We start from the raw sequence: 16,527 nt of genomic DNA, 5'->3' as shown, positions 1-16,527 counted from the left end.
CATGGAACCCTCTAGGACCATGTGTCTATGACCCTGCACAACTGTAGACAACAGACCTGTTGGAGGTCCCAGATGCTGCAGACCCCCCCCCCCCCAAATCAAGAGCAGAAAAGTCAACAACCAGGACTGAGGCAAAAAGTCCTGACACAGGGACAGCTGATGCAGATGCCACCGAGGCCTCAGTGACCTCAACTTCAGAACACAAATCAGACCCCACGTCTGACGGCAAGATCGCCGTTTGGAGTCTCACGTATCCTGGGAAACCTGGACATCACCTGTGAGGTAGCCTCCCCCACCTCCCAATTCCCTTCCTAAACTGGCACTGCCCACGGCTGTCACCACACTGCTACCCTGGGTTAATGGCCTATGTTGCACCACGGGGCCCCAACCTTAATCAGGGGGAGGACCCCTTTGTAATGTCAGAAAAATCCACTTAGCCTGTGGATGGAGACACCAGTAGAGAACAAACAGCTATTCGAATGAATTCAGGCACACTTTTTTTTTTTTAAAGTTATACCTCAGTTAGTTAGCATATAGTGCAACAATGATTTCAGGAGTAGATTCCTTAATGCCGCTTATCCATTTAGCCCATCCCCCCACCCACAACCTCTGCAGCAACCCTCAGTTTGTTCTCTATATTTAAGAGTCTCTTACGCTTTGCCCCCCCCCGCTTTTATATTATTTTTGCTTCCCTTATGTTCATCTGTTCTGTATCTTAAATTCTACATGAGTGAAGTCATATATTTGTCTTTCTCTAATTTCACTTAGCATATTACACTCTAGTTCCACCCTCATTGTTGCAAATGGCAAGATTTCATTCTTTTTTATTGCTAATATTCCACTGTGTATATACACATATATCTCACCTCTTTTTTATCCATTCATCTGTCGATGGACATTTGGGCTCTTCCCATACATTGGCTATTGTCAATAGTGCTACCATAAACATTGGGGTGCAAAGGCACCCCACATTTTAAAAAAGAATTTAAAAGTTATTTATCACACCATCTCCATACATTTGAAAACTAATCCACTGTGGGGAGACTGTATTTATGCCAGCTGCAGAGTGGGAGTGAAGGGCAGATTCTCTACACTGGTAGGAACTCTTGGACGCATGCTGGGAACAGGAGTGGACAGGGAAGGGTTTGGGGTGCCCTTGGGATCCTCAGGCCTTGAGTGCTGACACCAGCCTGGATTCAGGAGGGATTTTCTGCTCAGGAAAGAGGAGGTGAGTTTCCTGGGAGGTGAGAGACCCATAGAAGAAGCAGGCCCTCAGGGCTGGATGAGCTGTGTGTGTGCAGCCCCCCCCCCCCCCCCCCCCCCGGCAGTGATACTCAGAGAGGAGGCAGGACCACATGGTGGAGACTGACATTCCCTGTGTCTTCGTTTGGGCCTCTAGAAGCTGACTCAGAGACAAGGATTTGAGGACAAGTGGCTTATTTGGGAGGGAAGGATATGGGGTGGGAGAGTGAGATACGGGCAGTAATCCCATGGGGACACCCCAGGACTCCGGCGGAGCACCACCTCACAGTCACCCCATCAGAGCGCAATGCCCTCTGGTGGGGTTTTATACGCGACATTAGTCATCTATTGCAGCATTAAAAAGTCATCCCAACACTTAGCTTAAAACAAGAGTACTTACGAGGCTCGGTTGGTTAAGCATCTGACTCTTGGTTTCGGCTCAGGTCATGATCTCACAGTCGGTGAGTTCGAGCCCCGTGTTGGGCTCTGCGCTGACAGTGCCGAGCCCGCTCGGGATTCTCCTTCTCCTTCTCTCTCTGCGCGGCCGCTTGCGCCCTCTCTCTCTCTCTCTCTCAAAAATAAATAAACATTACGCGCTGCCTTTGAGCCCCTGCCGCGCCTGCGCGTGGCGCCGGGTTCAGGAGGCACGCACGCGCTTGCCCATAACTGGGGCCGCCAGGTCCTCCCCCCGCGGCCCTTGTAACCGTGAGCAACACGGGGACACCCGGCTGCGAGCAGGTCGGGGTCCTTATGGAAAGGGCCCTGGGGAGACGTCCTATAGGCCCTGCTACTCCGTGTCCGCACGTTCCTGTTCCTTTTGTGGAAGTGCTGTCCTCTCACGTGATCATCGGGACCTGCGGGTTAACCGCGTCGTGGGGGGCCCCGAAGGGAGGGCAGTGAGGGGCCGGGAGCAGTTTGAGGACCGCGGTCTACTTGACAGGAGCTGGTCTCGGTCCTGAGGCTGCATGAATTTAACTCACCTGGCCGAGGTGTGGCAGTGACCTATTTGAGAACAGCTACTGTTTAGGGCCGGCTGCTTGTATGGATACTGTACCAAGCATGGGAATAAAAGCTTTGGACAAAAATTAAATAAATAAAAACAAACAAACAAACAAACAAACAAATAAATAAAATATATAAACCAACCAACAAACAAACATTAAAAACCCCACAAGAGTACTTACGACCTTGCTCTCTGTGGCTTGGGAACTTGGGAGTGATGCAGCTGGGTGGTTCCAGCTTAGGTTCCAGGTGGTTGCAGTTGAGACATCAGTGGCAAGTCTCACCCGGGGCTGGAGATTTGCTTCTAAAATGGCTCCACGTGGCTTGTGAGTTGGCTCCCTGCCACCTGACCTCCCTGTGGTATCGCTCCAGTGTTAGCTTGCTGCTGGGCCGGGAATCCAGGAAGGCTTCTCAGAGGAGGCGGCTGTGGAGAGGGATTTTCCGAGGAAAGAAAGCATTCCCACCAGGAGGATGTGGTTCGTTAGTTCGTTGGCTTCAGGGATCGTGGCGGGTGCTGCAGCTGAGGGGAGCAGTGGCGTGTGGGGAGGGTGGAGGGTCGGCGGGAGATGCCGTGTGGCCTTCAGGGCAAGACGGCTAGGAGGACAGGCCATCCCTACAATGACAACGATGTTCCTTTGTTGCTCCTCTGTGTAGGGCTCAGTTCCGAGGCTCTATGTGTATGACTTCATTTAACTGTTACACGTTCTTTAAGAGGGGCAATATTACTATCACCCCCAGTTTACAGAAGGGGAAACAGAGGCACAAGATGGTAAGTGACTTAACAAGGTCGAGCGGCTGTGAGTGATAGAACTGAGCTCAGAGGCCAGGCCGCCCAACCTCTGGGCCCAGTCGATGCACCAAACGCCTCCCAGGGAGGTGGGATGCGTGGCTTCAAAGGTCACTGCCCTTCTCAAGGGAGCAGGACCCAGGAGGGGTAAGTTGTGACAGAAGCAAGAAGCAGCCTGGAAACTTCAAGAGAGTGGGGCTAGATGGCAGGAACACAAGATGTGGAGACCCAAGACCTGGGTTTGAATCCTGGCACTGACCCATTTTGTGGACTTTGGCAACTCTGTTAGCCTCTGGGCCTCCGTTATATGATCCGCCAAATAGGGTTCTTTCATTTGCTCGATAATGTTTACTGAGCACTACCGTGTGCACGTTCCTTCTGGGTACTGGGGTCACGACACCCGCTCCCAGGTGAAGGGAGGAGGACAGTGAGCAAATCAGCAGCGAAGAAGGAGACGTCTCAAGATAAGTGTTAGTAAAGAATAGAACAGGAGAAAGGGCATAGGGGTTGAGTGACCACTCTTTGTTAGGACGTCATGACATTTGTGCTGACAGCTAAAGCCTGAGAAAGGACCTTGTGAAGATCTGGGGGAGAACCCATTCCCTGGCTGAGGGCCGAGCAAGTGCAAAGGGCCTGAGGCATGAATGACCTTGGAGGTTAATGAGAAGTTCAAATAAATGAGTCAAACCTGGTTATAGGTCAGGCTCTGGGGATGGGTGGGGGCTGGTAGGGGGAGGGATGGACTGATGGACGCTATTCCCCCTGTCCCAGCTTAGCCCACAGGCCCCAGAAGGAGGCCCTATGTGTCAGTTAACAGCCTCTGGTTTCTTTCCCAAATCCAACCTCACGTGGGGAGGCTGATTCCCCAAGAGAGCCAGCTGCTTGGTGTCTGTTTGGATTTGCCATTAGGACAGGAATACTCCTAATTTAATTTCTCCTTTGTGTCTCTCTGAGTGACTAACTCCATGAGTCGTCTCTAAGAAGAACGTGCCGGAGATGAAAAACAGCAGATTTTAAATGAAAATCGAGAGCTGCATACAGACCTTTGGCAGCCTCCAACGCTGGGCGCTGACCCCTTCTGGCCCAGGGCCATGCACACAGATGGTGCTCAATGTATGCTCACTAGGCGTGCGTGACCTCACCGGTCAGGATGCTCTGTTTCTAGTCCCCCTTTGGCTCTCCTGCTGCAAAGGCACACTAGAGGAGGCGGGCCAGCTGGGGAGGTGGCAGGACAGAGGTCGCTCATCAGAGGGAGTCAGGCCAGGCATCCAGCCAATTCAGTAGTGGCTGTGTGGATTTCCTGGAGCGGCACCTGACATCTGCCACCCCAGCCCGGATTTCTGGAGCACCTACAACATCCCGGATACTGCGTCTACCCACTCGGCCCATACGGATTGTGGCTGCTGCCTCTACGCGACCCCAGGACACTTTCACGTCCCTTCCTTAGGATCAGCGGTGACAGGGCTCCTAGGAGACAAGCCCCAACCAGAATGGTCTTGGGGGCACCCAATGGTTGATCCGTCCATTCTCCCATTCTTGACCCCTTGGGGCTCCCTGGGCGAGAGGAGCAAAGACTGGAACTTTCCTCCCCAGGAGTTCAGCCTGCCTGCTCTTCTCATTCTCTGGTTCTCATCCTCACGGGACCCCAGGAACCCCAGGGCAACCAGGGCTGCAGCCCGCGGCTCCAAAGGGTAGTCAGTTCAGCTGCTGCTTCCTGCTCAGAGATGTTTCCAGTGGCCCGACCAGCCGCCCCCAGCTTTCTTTCATCTTTCATCTGTTTGTTCCAAGAAAAAAATGCATCATAGTGAGTGGGGGTGGGGAGGGTCCCAGCTCTGCGGGGGGAGTGGGGGGGTTGGTAAGGGTGGGCCAGGCAGGCGGCTGGGTTCCTGCGGCTCTGTCACTCTGCTGTCTCATCCGGTCATGAGTCCTGCAGGGGCCAGGCAGGCTCAGAACTATGGCCCTGGGAGCGCCCCACCCTGGTCACACTCTCCTTCTGTTTCCTCCCTGCTCTGCTCCCCTACAGGCTGCGGAGGGAAGCAGGTTAGGGGTTTCCACCTCACCCTCAGGCCTCTTCAAGCAGAACTCTAAGCTACCTCTACAGGGACTTTTGGAATATATTTCTGTGTGATTTGGGATAGTTGGGTAATTTTCCAGAAATATATTAACTGGGTCTGCTGCCTGCCTTTTACATAAATATTGTTTTCCCATTGTAATAATTAAAATAATATTTACCATGTATTCGATATTTTCTGTATTCCAGGCATCGCGACTCCGGGAGGGAGGCGCTGTAATTGTCCTCATTTTCCAAGTGAATAAATAGAAGTTCAAAGGAATACTTTGTGCAAGGTCATTGTAAGTGATGTTGCCAGATCTGCCTGTCTCTGGCAGCCAGAGAGCATCCGGTGCCCAGAGCCATTCCCGACCTGCTTTCTTTCTCTCCCAAAGAGAATGGAAAGCTAAAACACTCATCTCGTCAGACTTCCTTGCAGCTAGAAGTGACCAAGTGACCAGTTTTGGCCACCGACGTGTAAGCGAAAAGAACCAGGAAGAAGCTCTTGGAGCAAATTCAGCCTTTCAAATTTTGCCCTTTAATTCTGTCTGGAGTCCAGGTATGATACCTGGAGGCGTAGCAGCCATCTTGTAACCATGAGGTCAAATCCCCATGCCAAGGATGGCAGAGTAGGAGTGTAGAAATAATCTGGATTTCTGATGACATCAAGGGTAGCCCTCCCCAGGATCCTTGTTTCATGATGCAAAGAAATTTCTTACTTATTTCATCCACCATTTATTGGATTTGTAGCTTCTTATGAGCAAATAAAAATAATTGACCCCTGGCCTCCACAGCCCATGGTGTTGCACACTTTTGAGGCTGCTCATCAAGGGGGCATTGGGCTGGGCCCTGGAAAACAGCATTAGAATGAACTTCCATTTGTCAAAAGCCAAGAATTCTGACTTTAAAACACCACCAGAGTGTCCAGAGAGTTTTAGGGGTAGAAATTTCCATTTTTTCAGTGGCTCAACCGCGTTATGACTGGGACAAAGATTTTGAGGTCTCTGCAGAGAAGCTGCTCCCCGCAGGAGAGCTGGGAATCTGGTGTTGATCTCAGTTTATACCCTGCTGGGCCGCTGCCACCACTGCCCCCTCCCCCTCCGAGGAGACTGGAGTCCAGCCCCAGCCAGCTCTGGGGGAATCCAAGAAGCTCGGGGTCTGCTTTCTGTGTCCCTATCAGTGCTATTCATCTGGAGGTGGCACCCACTGGATGGCTGTGCAGGCCTTGGGCAAGTCACTTCATTCACCTGAGCCTCAGTTTTCTCATCTGTAGAAGGGGGATGAGAGTAGATCGCCATGAGGATTCAATGGGTTCACACACAGCAGCTGGATCACGGTGAGCGCTGCGAGGGGCTGGCTGTGGGGGGCATTACTACTGCCCCCCACCCTCCAACTCTCCTCTCCTTCTGACTCCGAGGATGCTTGCACCTTCCTGCCCTCCTCTGGAACCAGGCATGGATGTGTCATTTGCCTTGGCCAATGAAATGGGAGCAGCAGGGTCATGTGACCTTCCATGTGAAACCCTGTGAAAGCTAGTGTGACTCTCCAGGACCCCTTTTCCCTGGGAAGGTCGTGCTGACGGGGAGACTGAAGACCACAGAGCTTGTATCCGTCAGGACAACATATAGAGGAAGGTTGTCTGGGGAGTCACCCGGACCAGCCACGGAACTTATGTGAGCAAGAAATTAACATCAACTGGGTTAAAGCCATGAGATTTGGGAGTGTTTATTGCTGCCATAGAGCCTCGCTTAACCTGACTAATATGCTCTTCCAGGGAAACTACTCAGTCAACTGGTAACAAGAGCCAGGATCCTTGCTGGGGTGATTGCTACCATTGCAAACGACACTCTGTTCTAGGCTTTTTGTTCCTAGGGTAGAAAACGAATACCATGTTTCCCCAAGAGGGAGCATCAAGGGCATTCTGGAAGGAAGACGTTGGCTTTTATCCACTCATGAGGGCTGTCCCAGGCACACAAAAGGCAGTGGCTCTGGGGCGCCTGGGTGGCTCAGTTGGTTAAACATCCAACTCTTGATTTCAGCTCAGGTCATGATCTCACAGTTCGTGAGATCGAGCCCCATAGGGGGTTCTGCACTGGAGCAAGCTTGGGAGCCTCTCTCTCTCTCCCCCTGCCCCCCGCCCTCTGCCTCTCTCTCTCTCTCTCTCTTAAAAAAATAAAAATAAAAAGGCAGTGGCTGTGTGAGGGCTGATCCTCAAGATGCAAACAGGCTTTGCTAAGGGCTGGCCTGGCCTGGAAGGCACTGCCTGGGGAAGCTGTTTGGGCGGATGTCCGGCTCAGGGCAGAGATGGGGCCCCTGTGCCCAGGGGATGGAGCAGGAAGGATGTTCTGTCTGGGCCAAGGAAGTCAGGGAAGGCAGAGGACAGAAGCACCGGCCCAGGGGTAATTTGCTCCCTCAATACAGAAACAGGCAGTGGCTCTGTGCATTTGCTGCACTCTCAGCACGCAGAGTGCAGGGGCTAATACCCTGGCAGAGGGTATTAGAGGCAGTGGGCCAAAAAGCCCCTGCAACAAGGGGTCGCATGACAAGAGAACCTTTCATGAGGCAGCTTGGACGAACCCACTGCACACTCTGCGTGTGGTGATCCGGATGAGCACGATGGGACAGGAAGAACGAGTGTCATTAATCAGCCATCAGAAGGTGAGGGAACCCAGGTTTGGGGAGACCGTGGCCTCTAAAAGGATCTGGGACTTGTTGGGATGAGCACTGGGTGTTGTATGTAAGTGATGAACCACGGGAATCTACCCCCAAAAAGCAAGAGCACACTTTACACCCTGTATGTTAGCCAATCTGACAATAAATTATATTAAAAAAATAAAATAAGAAAAGGACCTGGGACAATGATTTAAGCACGAGCCCGAGACCCCGGTGCAGACCCCAGAGCTCCGAGCCAAGCTCAGACCCAGGAAGCAGAAAGAAACTCAGAATATGGGATTGAGCAGAGCCAGTCCAGGCTCCTTGGTCCCCTGTCTGCAGGGGACAAATTGGTTCCTGTGGAGGGTCACCCTCCCCCCCACCCCACTCCCCCGCTTGCCTGACACTCCTTCCACAGACTGTCAGCAGAAGGCAGGCGACACTTCCCTTGGTACCTTTGCATTAAAATATTGTCTGCATATGGTGGGGAAATTAATGTCCCTTTTCCTTTTTTGTGTTTTAATGACTTAATATACAACAAAAGGAGAATTTTTCTCCTGGGAGGTTTCAACAGATGTTGCTATTTCAGTGCAGGCTGTTCCTCTCTTCCAGCTGCCTATCCCAAATAAGGCATATTATCCAAATAATCTGGAAGCTCGGTGGTGACGCTCCCGTGTCAGAACACAATCAGGATGCGGCCCAGCCAGGCAGTGGGGTCTGTTGGATCCAGTTTGGGCTGTTTCGCGATGGGGGTGGGATTCACGTTGCCGTCAGGTGTGGCTGGTTTTCTCCCAAATTGAAATGATAGTATGAACAACAGCAATGCTGGCTCATAACCAGCCTCTCGGGGACTCTTTGTCTGCCTGAAGAAAGCCCCAAACAGCCTTCCTGGCTCCTGTCCCCCCCCCCCCCGCCACGTTCCCGCCTGCAGCCTCCCACGGCTCATCTCTGTTCAGACATCAGTGTTTGCGGTCACTTCCCCTGAGCTCTCCCCGAGCTGTATTAGCGGGTCTCTGCCGCAGAGAGGAAATCTCACTGTAGACGGGCTAAGAGCATGGGCTCTGAAGCCAGCCCACCTAGGTTTCCGGTCCTGTGTTGGGTGACCTCGGGGGACCATGTGCTGCTGACCCTGGAGAGACTGGCCCATCCCAGGGCTAAGCCAATTCCTGGGGCCTCTCAAGTGCTCACCTTGTGTCTTTTACATGCATACCAACCAGTCTGGAGCTCATACCCTCAGCCTCCTTGTCTATCAGGCTCTCACCTTCTGGGCCACTACCCCCTGCCCTCATTAGCCCACAGCCAGGTACCAGACAACTAGCGATAGCCCTACGCCCCGGAGGCTTCTGAACTTATTCAAACTAGCCAGTCCTAAGCCCGCCTTCCCCTGGAAGCCACAATAAAGTCTCTTGCCTATGTTTCTCCCTAATTGCCTCTGCCTTCTGACCAATGATAGTGATTTCCCGTGTAACCTGCATAGCGTGGCATGGTGTGGCGTGGCCTCTTGGGAACTATGAGAAACAAACTATCTTTCCTTTTTTTAATTTTTTTAACGTTTATTTATTTTTGAGAGAGAGAGAGAGAGAGAGAGAGAGAGAGAGAGAGAGAACGTGAGCAGGGGAGAAGCAGAAAGGGAGAGAGACACAGAATCCGAAGCAGGCTCCAGGCTCTGAGCTGTCAGCACAGAGCCTGACACGGGGCTCGAACCCACAAACCAGGAGATCGTGACCTGAGCCGAAGTTGGACGCTCAACTGACTGAGCCACCCGGAAGCCCCAACAACCTATCTTTTCAATGGCAATTGTCTCCTGATCTGGTGGCCTCAACACCCCTGAATGCTAATGTACAACCTACATTTTTAAAAAGTTCCTTAACCATCTGGACCTTAATTTCCTCATCTTTATTTTTTTTTAATTTACTTATTTTGTGTGAGAGACAAAGAGAAAAGTAAGTGCGAGCAGGAGAGGCAGAGAGAGAGAGAGAGAGAGAGAGAGAGAGAATCCCAGCACGGAGCCCGACAGGGGGGCTCAATATCACAAACCGTGAGGTCATGACCTGAGCCAAAATCATAAGTCAGATGCTCAACCTACTGACTTTGACTCAGGTCATGATCTCATGGTTCGTGAGTTCAAGCCTTGGACTGGGCTCGCTGCTTTCAGCACAGAGCCTGCTTCAGACCCTGTGTCCCCCTCTTTCTCTGCCCCTCCCCAGCTCCTTCTTTCTCTCAAAATAAATAAACTAATAAAAAATGTTTAAAAAAAATAAAATGGAGATAAAATTTTTTTTTTTTTATTGTAGGGTTGTAATTAGTGGAGATAAAAATAGTATTTGCCTCCTAGGGTTGTAATTAGGATCAAATGAGTTAACAACTGTAATTGCTGAACACACGGTCTGGCATCCAGTAAGTGTCCGTTAAATGTTGGTGAGGGTGATTACAACAAACAGCGTAATTACTATGGGATTGCTGTAGAAAGAACATGATTCTGGGGTCCGAACTCTGACACTCCCAAGGGGGATGACTGGGTTATTCGACTTTTGGGGGACTTCAGTTTTCTTACAGAGAAAATGGAGATTTAAAGTATCAGTTGCATGGGGTCACCTGAGTGGCTCAGTCAGCTGAGCATGCAAGTCTTGGTTTCAGCTCAGGTCATGATCTCACGGTTGGTAAGGTCCAGCCCCAAGTCAGGCTCTGTGCTGAGTATGGATTCTGTGTGGGATTCTCTCTCTCCCTCTCTCTGCCCCTCCCCTGCTCACACGCTTCCTCTCTCTCTCTCTAAAAATAAAATCTTTTTAAAAAATATCAATTGCATGATATTGCTGAGATAAATCACCTAAGGTGTGCTGAATGCTGGCACCTAGATCACTCCCAAAAGAGAGAGCTATCCTGGGAACAGGATATATTTCTGACAAACATGAAAGACTAGGTTTTAAGTCCAAACTATTGATTGAGAGTTTATTTTGATCCCAGCCTACAAGAATAGTCGGTCTCTCTTTAGTCTCCAGTCCTGACTTTGCCACTTGGGGTTTCCTGAGGTGTGTGGTAACCCAACCCTCACAGCACCCGCTGGTTATAAAAAGCTCTCACCTTTGAGAAGAGTGACTCAGGGTTCCTGTGCTGGACGCCCTGGGCCCGGGTCCACGTCCTGCCTCCACCACACTTACTAATGGTGCCACCTGGCCAAAGTGACTTTATCTCAATGTGCCTTGGTCTGCTCATCTGTAAAATGGGCTCTGGTGGTGCCGGGCTGGTCCATCCGTGCAAAGTGCTCAGCATGGTGCCGGGCTGTTGCAACATGGGGCCCCACATTTCTCTGGCCTTCTTGCTCAGACCTATGCTCGGGGAACCCAGGGAGCAAAGGAGATGCTCCAGGTCCTGCTTTGTGCTCGAAAACGGAGGAGCTGGGGGTGTTTAGCCTAGAAGTGGGAAGGCGCAAACATAGACACACAGCTATTGAGCATCTACTGTGTTACTAAGCGCTCTCCTGGATGCTAGGGATTCAGCAGGGAGTGAGATGAACCCAGTTTCCGCTCTGATGGAGATGACATTCTAGCCGGGGAGAAAGACGATAAAGAAACAAGGAAAACCTACAGAAAAACTTCGCATAAGGACGTGAGCTATGGAGAAGAGAAAACCGGGTTCTGAGAGGAACCCGGAAGGGGCAATCTGGGAGAGTGAGATCGGGGAGGAGGGTGGCCCGTGAGCCGAGGCTGGGACCCCGGACAGCCCACATGAGGGGTCTGCGTTCTGTTCCAAGCTGTCCTGGGATCACTGCAGGATCACGCTGGCCTTCCCTGCCGGGGCCTCCTCCAGCCAGAGGGAGAGGCCAGAAAGCCCCAGGAGAGCAGGAGAAGCCCCTCAGAGCTGTTTTAATTGAAAGATCGCTTCTTCCCTGTGTTCTCTGTAGGCAGCGGGGGCTTTGAATTAAACATGAGTGGTGATTTATTTATCAAGTCTTTGAAAAAGTCTCTGTGATTCGGTGCACTCTTCTCCAGTTAACCCTTCCGGCCTCTGACCAGGGCGGCCGAGAGCACCACATGCTAAGTCTCTGCAGGACATGTGTGCTGGTGGCAGGGAGGGGGGACTATGCAGACTCACGTGGAGAGGGGGTGGGATGAGCCTTCAGAGGGAAGGGGCCTACTCCCCAGTCTGTTTGCCCATCCAACTACCCCCATCTCCCTCGGCTTCTAGAACCTGACTCTGAAGACTATCCGCCCCCTTCCCTAGTTGATGGATCACCGCTTCTGATTCCTCACTCCCCAATAACAGAAATACACCCCCACGCCCTTGCCATGGCTTGGTGGCAGGCAGAGTGGTCCTCCCCACCCACTGACCTGGCCAACGGGAAGCCAACGGACATGAGGAACTCAGGCTAAAATGCACTTGCCTTCCTGTGCTTCTATTTGGCCACGACAAGGACGCACCCTGGGTACCGGCTGGGCCACAGGACGAGATATGAGATAGATGGAGCAGAGCTGCCCCATTGATCGGAATATCCTTGAATGTGAGAATAAGTGATTGTTGTTTGAAGCCACTGAATGTCACGTTACCAGCATGATAATGACAATAGCTGACCAGTGCACACCCAGGCTCTGTTGGAAGGCCTCACCAGATCAGATAGCTGGAGGAAGGATGTCAGGGTATCACTGTCCCATCACCAATGGGCCTGCCACCCCTCTGCTTCCTTGTGGTTCTAGAAGCTACAGTTCCTGCTGAGCAGCCCCAAACACTCCCTGGACTCTGCTACCTCCTCTCCTTGACCTTGCCCATCAGGCCTTGGAGGTGGTAATGACTTTCCACTCTTGGGAGTCTCTGGGTGTATCACCATTTTTGTTGGTTCTTCCATTTTGCCCCTAACTCTGTCAACAGACCCTTCATTCAAGTCTCTTCAGAAATCCCTGGTGAGTAAACCCGTGTTCATCACATTATCGATAATAGCTAAAATGTAGACGCAAGCCGGGTATCCATCGACAGGTGAATGGATAAACAAAATGCGGTCTATACTTACCATCGAATATTATGCAGCCTTTAAAAAGGAAGAAAATTCTAGGGGTGCCTGGATGGCTCAGTTGGTTGAGTGTCCGACTTTGGCTCAGGTCATGGTCTCACGATTCATGAGTTTGAGCCCCGCATAGGGCTCTCTGCTGTCAGCCCAGAGCCCGCTTTGGATCCTCTGCCCTCCTCTCTCCCTGTCCCTCCCCCACTGGTGCTCCCTATCTCAAAATTAAATAAACATTTTTAAAAAAAAAAAAAAGGAAGAAAATTCTGACACATGCTACCACATGGATGAACCTTGAAGACATTATGTTATGAAATAAGCCAGGCACAAACATGCATATACTGTATCATTGCACTTATATGAGGGACCTAGGAGAGTCAGATGATAGAATGTTTAGAGGAAGTAGAATGGTAGTTACCAGGGGCTGGAGGAGGGGGCTGGGGAGTTAGCGTTTAATGGGGACAGAGCTTCAGTTTGGGAAGATGACTCTGGGTTCACCCGCCCCCACGGGCAGCCCCTGGACACACTGGCATGGCAGCTTTGCCTCTGGTGCCTGGGAAGGAGCCGAGCCCGTGGTCAGAGAAGCCCAGGCAATCCAGGGACTTAACACCCTCAGAATCAGCATCAGCTGTGGAGGAAAGGAACATGGATGAGAAGTAGCTAAATCGTCTCTTGGTGGGACAATCGTGAGTCCCAGTTCCCACGGGAGCCCGCTCATTAACACGCCCCTCACGGATTCCCTGTCCGCCTTGCTCTCCCTGCTCCTTAATCCATGCCTACCTGGCGCGTCTCCCCAGTCACCACCTGCACCTGAGTCCTTGTTCCGGGTCTGCTCCTGGGGAACCAAAGCTAAGACACATACAGGACAGGGACAGAAGAGCTTTTGCAGCTTCTGGGTGGCCATTTGACACCTTGGCCCAGACAGTACGCTCTGCAGGGAGAAGGGAGGTGGTGGGAGGGAAATCTTGAGAATCCAGAGCGGCTGGGCTCTGGTGGGCAAGCGAGCCTGCTCTCTGACCCTGGGGTCTGACGTGCCAGCCAAGCGAAGGATAAATTTGCCTGGTGCTGGTGCCCACCAAGACAACGGATCGCTGGCCCCTGTGGATGAGGGGGTCCGGCCTGCCAGGGAACTGGGTGGGGGCCATAGCAGTCCTGCAGCTCGGGAAGCTGGTCCTTCTGAAAGTCCTTGCTGCTGTGCTGACTGCCTCACCCAGTCTGGACCATCAGCTCTGGGAGCACAGGAATGTGGTCTGGCCGACTCACCGCCCGGAAGGGTGGCAGGTGCCCACGACACATCGGTGGGAGAGCAGACGCTCTTCGGCCAATGGCAGCCCTTTGCTCCTCTTTCTCCTGCGCAGGAAGCTCGAGAGAAAAGGAGTATGGGAGTTGGCGGGAGGTCCTGACTGAGCTTGCTGCCCTGTGGGAGGTGATGAACTCCGAGGGCCTCCGGGCTCTGCCAGGGTCTCCCGTCCAGTTACCTGCAGGCATCTCTGTGCTCCTCCTCCACTGAAAAACACCTCCCACTGGGCCCAGCGTTGATCCAGGAGGGCCAGATGGCTCCAAGAAGCGGCAAGGCACGGCTGGACAACTTGATTAGCTTGCCTAATGAACTCTGAATTCACTCTGTCTTTCTCCCACGACACCTGTATTTTCTTCCTAAAATTGTGATTGATTCCTCATATTTGGGGGCGTAGGTGTAACGGGAAAGAGTGTTTCGCCCATGGCGGACAAGGAGCCAAATTGTGGGAGGTGGAGAGAGGCCGAGGTGGGTGAGGGGATGACTCTGTGGTTCTCTAGCCAAGAGGTCGGTGGATGGCCTCTTCACAAGACCTGACCGTAAATCCTAGTGGAGGGAAGCAGGCTTTAGCAAATGAAAGGTTGCCAGACTTAGCAAATAAAAACACAAAATACCCCACCACGCTTAATTTCAGATAAACGGCAAATAACTTGGTATCATTAAGTATATCCCATGCAGTATTTGGGATATACTTATACTACCAAATTATTTGCCGTTTATCTGAAGTTCTGATTTTACTGGGCATCCTGTATTTAACTGTTAACCCTAAGAGTACGGCGTATTGTGCCCCCCTGGTGCCAAAAGCTAGACTGTAGCCCAGACATACCCCCGCCCCCAAAGCTGGCCGGGGCAAAGATTCCCCTCTGCAGCAAGACCTACAACAGTCTTCCTGTCATTCCTTCTTTCCATCCACAACATCCTGTGATGCAAGGGGCGGGGCTCATCCTCCCTGGTGAATTCCACAGATCACGTCCCCACCTGGGCACGGTGGGGAGCGGAAGCTGCTATTTCTAAGAGCCTACTCTGTGCCGGGCGGAAGCTGCTATTTCTAAGAGCCTACTCTGTGCCGGGCCCTCCAGGCAGACCTCTGTGGGTGAATTCAGGCCTTCATGATGCTGTTGCTCTCATTTGTCAGGTGAGGACAAAGCAAGGCTAAAAAGTAGCAGAGCAGGACTCGAACCCCGGCCCCCCGGACACAGAGGTCTCATCTAGAGGCTCCCCACAGAGAGTCATTATATGTCTCGGCTGCGGTGTGTCAGGGCAGGAGGAGGACAGAGGGGACAAAGCAGAGTGGGTCAAGGTGCAACCCTCTGGACAACCCTCTGGATGTCCCCTGGGGTGGGCTGGCAACAGAGAGGGATCTGTGTTCGTTTCCTGGGGCAAAGCGCCTCGAAACTGTGCAGCTTCAAACAACAGAAATTTATTCTCTCCCAGTTCTGCAAAATCAGGTATCTGAAGGGTCATGCTCTCTCTGCAGGCTCCAGGAGAGGACCTGTCCTCACCCCTGCCAGCTCACAGGTGGCACTCCTTGGCTAGTAACTGCATCCCTACTTCTGTGACCACATCACCTCTTCCTCTGTGTCTCTGTGTCTCCCCCTTATGAGGACACCCGTCACTGAACGCAGGGCCCACCCGAATCCAGTATGACTTTATCTTAACTGCGAAGCCCCTATAACTGAGGTCACACTGAGGGGCCACGTGGACATGAATTTGGGGCGGAAGGTATTCAACCCAGCACACTTGGCAGGTGGTCACCTGTCTCCCTCCTTCCCAAAGCGTGCTGGATGCCACACTGTGCACTTTCGTCCTGTCCCCAGCTGCTCCTACTCAGTTCCTCTGCTCTCCTGCCCTCTTAACCTGGGGTGTTCAGGACCCAGCGCCCCCTTGGGCAGCTGGGTGCTGTATGGCTTCATGTTGATCTCTGCGCCTCAGCTCCCACATTCCCATCCCCAGCCTGACTCTTGGTCTCTGGACTCTGACGCATGTCCCCACTGGATGCCTACAGACCCCTCCAGTTCCAGTGCCCACACCGGCCACACCACGTCCCCAAATCCACTGCCCCTATTCTCAGGGTCAGCACACAGCACCAGCACACCCCGGGCTCTGCCCCAAACCCTCATCCTCACAGCCAACTTGCAGGGAAACCCTGGCGGCCCTACCTTGAGAGTCAGTCTGGAAGCTAAGCCCTTCTCGCCAACTCCCCTGCCACCACCCTTGGCTCAGCCACCGCCATTTCTGTCTTGAATTGCTAGACAGGCTCCCCATTCTCCTTGCCTTCTCCCTGGGTTCGCACAGCCTGTCCCTGCAGAGCCAGGAGGCTCCATGGTCTCATCTGTGTCTCAAAATATAATGGCTATTCCATTGGGCATGGCAGGGCCTCCCCACCAGAAAGTGGCAGCTTCCTCTCTCCTCCTTCATTCACTTTCCTACAGAAACTTTCGTGAGAACCTACCGGGTGCTGGCACGGGGCTGGGCTCAGGGGATACAGAACCAGGCGGGGAGAC

General features: G+C 52.4%; 1 protein-coding gene and 1 non-coding gene across 4 annotated transcripts; one reads left to right on the top strand and one right to left on the bottom strand.

Annotated features, from left to right (window-relative positions):
* The first annotated feature begins 1,835 nt into the window (after nucleotides 1–1,835).
* Nucleotides 1,836–1,960, top strand: LOC122234802. The gene has a single exon (XR_006212753.1). It is a non-coding gene; the product is annotated as a small nucleolar RNA SNORA76 (small nucleolar RNA).
* An 11,123-nt stretch (nucleotides 1,961–13,083) lies between these two features.
* LOC122234712 lies at nucleotides 13,084–16,527 on the bottom strand. 3 transcript variants are annotated; one of them, XM_042972166.1, is made up of 4 exons: nucleotides 16,476–16,527; nucleotides 14,205–14,569; nucleotides 13,507–14,088; nucleotides 13,084–13,354 (listed from the first exon to the last, which is right to left on the bottom strand). In XM_042972166.1, the coding sequence occupies exons 2-4, from the start codon at nucleotides 14,212–14,214 to the stop codon at nucleotides 13,221–13,223; spliced, it is 726 nt and encodes a 241-aa protein (XP_042828100.1). In that variant the 5' UTR covers nucleotides 14,215–14,569; nucleotides 16,476–16,527; the 3' UTR covers nucleotides 13,084–13,220. The 3 variants fall into 3 exon arrangements, with proteins under 3 accessions (XP_042828100.1, XP_042828099.1, XP_042828101.1); XM_042972165.1 differs by lacking the exon at nucleotides 16,476–16,527 and having other exon boundaries at nucleotides 14,205–14,592; XM_042972167.1 differs by lacking the exons at nucleotides 14,205–14,569; nucleotides 16,476–16,527 and having other exon boundaries at nucleotides 13,507–13,657; nucleotides 13,990–14,051.

This window comes from Panthera tigris, chromosome E3, assembly GCF_018350195.1.
Source record: "Panthera tigris isolate Pti1 chromosome E3, P.tigris_Pti1_mat1.1, whole genome shotgun sequence".
Taxonomy (NCBI): domain Eukaryota; kingdom Metazoa; phylum Chordata; class Mammalia; order Carnivora; family Felidae; genus Panthera; species Panthera tigris.
The sequence above is the reverse complement of the archived record's forward strand: the minus strand, read 5'-3'. Positions and strand labels throughout refer to the sequence as shown.